We start from the raw sequence: 5,423 nt of genomic DNA on the forward strand, positions 1-5,423 counted from the left end.
TGCTGTTGAGATCTTGTTTGAAACTTTGGAGGAGACAAATGTGAGAACACCAGAGTCTTTAGCTAAGGAGAAATATCTGAACACATTGTGTGATGTTGTTGAGATCTCTTCTAAAGCTTTAAAGGAGACCATTGTGAGATTGTTAGAGTTTTTGTCTCAGGAGACAAGTTTGAGAAGCAGGAGACTCAAGCAAAAATCTCCATTCGATCTTACAGTAACCTAATTTCTGTCTAGGATAAATATTTGAGATGTTAAAGAGATCTCACTTTTGATTTTTCTTTCCTATGGGACAGACAGAGTTATTTTTGCATCTGACCTTATTGTATATGCATTTGTAGGAGTGTCCCTTTCAGATGCAAACTTTCTAAGAGGTGATTTACTGGTCCTTGTGACACCCCAAATAAGCATGTCTTAAAGGGATAGATCACCCAAAAATTCAAATTCTGTCATCATTTACTCACCCTCAAGTTGTTCCAAACCTCTATGAGTTTCTTTCTTCTGTTGAACACAAAATAAGATACTTTGAAGATTGTTGGTAACTAAACAGTTGACGGCCATTGACTTCCATAGTATTTTCCATACTATGGAAGTCAATATCTACCGTCAACTATTTGGTTAATTTGCACATTTTAGAAGTACACTAATATATAGACGACTTCACAGTTAGCAGACATGGACTATAATCAGTGATGCTGTCTACACTGGATGCGGCGCGACACGACAAATCCCAGACAGTAAACTGCTGTCACAAAATTTAAATGATTTGCAATGGTCGCTTTGTCACGTCCAGTGTAGACAGACATTATTTGTTGTGGCGCGACAACTGTCGCATCCGGTGTAGACACGGTGTAAAAGTCACAAAACTCCAAATTTGATTTATTCTGGGGATTTAAAATTTGCCAAGCTGACCACTGGTGATACAAAGCTTTTTTTGTTTTTGTTTTTTTTTAAAGGTGTGTCAGTTCTAGTGGCCCCGAACATCCCACTTCATGTAGGAATAGAGAGCAGACAGCAGTACTGTTTGCAGACGCCGCCCAGTATGGAGCGCATGCCGTTGCAGTACACCGTGTGTGTTGGACACAACATTCGAGCTGTCCATCAGGAGTCAATGCAGCAGCTCTCCACAGCCAGACGAGAACTGCCAAACATGGATGTCTTACGGTACTACAACTTTACAAACTCCTTTACCTTTTTTCATTGTTATCTTGAACTTCGCGTTTCTCGGGATGCACAACGTTTCGTACCAATATTAGCGTTTTTCAGTATCTGTCCAATATTAGAAGCAGAGACACACTTCTTCTGTCAAAGAGCTAAAAAGTGATTCATCAATTTTAATGTAGATTAAATTGGTTTCTGATTCACTTCCAATTCTAGATTCATGTGAATGAGGGTACGTTCACACGACAACAGTGCACTAATAACGGAAAAGGCTTTCCTTCGCATTTTTTAAAACGTTTTACATACAAACGACAATGTTGTTATTATTATTTTTCATTTGTTTTTACATTATTCTTATTATTCTTTTTTTTTTTTCCCCTTATCTTTTTCTGTACAGCACTTTGGTTCCAGTCGTGGTGTTGAAAGTGCTTTATAAATAAATAATTTTGTTGTTTTTATCATTGTTCGTTTTTTAAATGTCTATATAGTTCTTATTAGTTTTTAGTTTTAGATGATTTAGTTTTAGTTATTTTATTACTTAATGAAACTTTAAATGGAAATTAGAAATATTTTCTTGGCGACTAGCTGAAATACAATAAGTTCAAGTTTTTTTTAATGCTTTATTTTAATTTAGTTAATGTTTATTTTATTTCAAGAAATGAATTTTTAAAATGAACCTGAGTGTTACTTCAATCTGAGAACTGCACTCTAACAAATATAGTATTTCCCTGAAGGCTGCCTTTCTGGAAGCTTCTAGCAAACGTGGACTCAGGGGCCAAGCTAGAGCGCGAGCTGAGGACCTTCTCAAACCGGCTGAAGCGGCATCACCTGGGGGAGGGAGTCATCAGCCTCGACGAACATTCCACTGCTCTCCTCGACAACATGGTGGGTCACGCTCTCAATCCCACTCCAAATCAGAGTTTTCCTTCAGAAATCATTCTAATATGCTGACTTGAAGCTCAAGAAACATTTCTGATTATTATCAATGTTGCAAACAATTGTGCACCGTCATATTTTTTGTGGAAACCGTGATACATTTCTTCATGATTCTTTGATGAAAAGCATTTCTTTAAAATAGAATCTTTTGTAACATTATAAATGTATTTACTGTCACTTTTGATCAGTTTAATATATCCTCGTTGAACAAACGTTTTAATTTCTTTCTCACCCCAAACTGTAATGTCTATATTTGAAAAGTCTGATATTGGAAGAAAATACTACTATTACTACTACTAATAATAATATATAAAAGCATCCAATCAAGTAGCTTGTTTTATAAATAATGATAAAAAACAACAATGAAGAATGAACCCCACATAATAAAGAGGTTGTGAGAAAGCTGAAGTCAGTAAGCGTCAGAGCGGCTCTGGTGATCTGCAGTATATTCCCTCCGTCTCTGACCTTCAGTGTGCTGGTTTAATCTCCAGCCGTCAGCAGCTAGTTTGAGTTTGAGTTTGAGTTGTCAAAACGTCCCCCGCTGACACAGACTCACGAAAATGACTAAAAACGCTGTATTATACGCATGCGCATGACATTATCGTTTTAACAAATTCATGTTTTGCACATACAGTATTGTTTTCAAAAATGTGCACTGAAAATTTGCACCTAAACGCCATTATCATGTAACTGAATGGCCAAAACGGAATTAAATGTTTTCCATTTTTAGTTGAAAACAGTATTGTGTAAATGCTTCCTGAATTAATAATATGATTTTTTTTTTTATTAATTAATTTATTTTTTATGGAAATAAATGAACTAATAAATAAAAATGAATGAATGAATTAATTAATAAATAAATAAATAACATTCTAGAATTATAATACTGCTATATATGAGCAATATCACACGAGTAGCAGTGCGATATGGCTGTAAATCAGCACGGCTGTGATTACCTACGGCCGAATCACAGCCGTGCTGATATACAGCCATATCTCTTGTCTACTTGTGTGATATTGCTTATCTATATGCATACTTCCGCCATGGATTCAAATCCATGTTTCACAGTTTAACAGCTGAACAAGTCTAAACAAGTACATTCTAGCTTTAAAAAAACTCTTAAAACTCATTTCCGTGACAGAAAAACAGTATTATTTATAAAATTATAGTGAGAAATACCGCAAGCGGAGTGATACAAATGGTGAACCAGTTCTGTTATCGCTGGAATATCACACTCCTCTCAGCCAATCAGATTCGAGGACCAGAAAGAACTGTTATATGTATGTGTGTGTGTGTGTGTGTGTGTGTATATATGTATATATATATATGAATTTTTAAAATGAACCTGAGTGTTACTTCAATCTGAGAACTGCACTCTAACAAATATAGTATTTCCCTGAAGGCTGCCTTTCTGGAAGCTTCTAGCAAACGTGGACTCAGGGGCCAAGCTAGAGCGCGAGCTGAGGACCTTCTCAAACCGGCTGAAGCGGCATCACCTGGGGGAGGGAGTCATCAGCCTCGACGAACATTCCACTGCTCTCCTCGACAACATGGTGGGTCACGCTCTCAATCCCACTCCAAATCAGAGTTTTCCTTCAGAAATCATTCTAATATGCTGACTTGAAGCTCAAGAAACATTTCTGATTATTATCAATGTTGCAAACAATTGTGCACCGTCATATTTTTTGTGGAAACCGTGATACATTTCTTCATGATTCTTTGATGAAAAGCATTTATTTAAAATAGAATCTTTTGTAACATTATAAATGTCTTTACTGTCACTTTTGATCAGTTTAATATATCCTCGTTGAACAAACGTTTTAATTTCTTTCTCACCCCAAACTGTAATGTCTATATTTGAAAAGTCTGATATTGGAAGAAAATACTACTATTACTACTACTAATAATAATATATAAAAGCATCCAATCAAGTAGCTTGTTTTATAAATAATGATAAAAAACAACAATGAAGAATGAACCCCACATAATAAAGAGGTTGTGAGAAAGCTGAAGTCAGTAAGCGTCAGAGCGGCTCTGGTGATCTGCAGTATATTCCCTCCGTCTCTGACCTTCAGTGTGCTGGTTTAATCTCCAGCCGTCAGCGGCTCAGCCTCTGCACCTGTTGTAGCTCTGGGCCTACAGGCCTTCATTTTCCGCCTCAACACCCCACTGGCTCGCACAGCCTACAGAGCCAACTGGACCACTTTTTCTGCATCTACATGTTGAAAATGATCATTTATCAGTTTATCAATATAACATAAATGTAATCAGTAACAGAGTAATTATAGTTAACTGAAACCATAAAAAAAAACATTTTCATTACTTGAAATAAAATAAACATGAACTAAAATAAAATTAAAAAAACTTATTTTATTTCAGCTGGTCGACAAGGCAACATTTTTCATCAAGCTGAATTACTAAAATAGCTAAATAAACTAAAACTAATAAATAAAAAGAAATACTATAAACATATTAATTATTGAATTAAATACATTAATATGTTATAATTTAAATTAATTATTAATTTAAAAATGTATAAATTATAATTTAAATAAATTAAAATACGCATTTCTCAAATGCTTTTATCCAAGGTTTATAGTGTATTCAATGTGTATATTTTATCAGAACACGTAAATAGGTTGTGTTTGAGTTATTAGAACAGACTTTAAACCTAAATCTTGAACCTGAATTTCCCACATGAGCAGCACAGTTTGACATCTCTGGAGCATTTGCTGTAACCACAAAGCCACGACTCCAACAACACTTTTTTACAACATGCTAATGGTAAATATCACAATATAGTTGGGTCAGGGACAAATGTTGATAAGAGTTGATGTTGGTTTTGGTTCCCTTTCATTTATGTTAGCTTCGTCTTTTTTTTAATGCATTTCTCAAATGCTTTTATCCAAGGTTTATAGTGTATTCAATGTGTATATTTGATCAGAACACGTAAATAGGTTGTGTTTGAGTTATTAGAACAGACTTTAAACCTAAAGCTTGAACCTGAATTTCCCACATGAGCAGCACAGTTTGACATCTCTGGAGCATTTGCTGTAACCACAAAGCCACGACTCCAACAACACTTTTTTACAACATGCTAATGGTAAATATCACAATATAGTTGGGTCAGGGACAAATGTTGATAAGAGTTGATGTTGGTTTTGGTTCCCTTTCATGGGAACTTCGAACTGCGTCCTCTAGGGGTCGCTATGGGGAACGCCTCGTCGTGACCCGTGTCTGAAGCATACATAGAAAAACACCAACTCGTTGGCCGGCGACAGCCATGACGTCACTACCGGTGCGACTATAGTATAAATAGGCGCCGGGAG

General features: G+C 35.8%; 1 protein-coding gene across 1 annotated transcript in view; it reads left to right on the top strand.

The window, feature by feature from the left end:
• The window catches only part of LOC107740563 (SITS-binding protein), a 35,906-nt gene that overhangs the window by 14,818 nt on the left and 15,665 nt on the right, over nt 1-5,423 (top strand). Inside the window, exons 3-4 of the mRNA XM_016553011.1 lie at nt 954-1,161; nt 1,893-2,043. Coding sequence (XP_016408497.1) covers nt 954-1,161; nt 1,893-2,043 — 359 coding nt within the window. The remainder of the gene's footprint in view (nt 1-953; nt 1,162-1,892; nt 2,044-5,423) is intronic.

This window comes from Sinocyclocheilus rhinocerous, unplaced genomic scaffold (genome assembly GCF_001515625.1).
Source record: "Sinocyclocheilus rhinocerous isolate Xijiao unplaced genomic scaffold, SAMN03320098_v1.1 scaffold2660, whole genome shotgun sequence".
NCBI lineage: Eukaryota > Metazoa > Chordata > Actinopteri > Cypriniformes > Cyprinidae > Sinocyclocheilus > Sinocyclocheilus rhinocerous.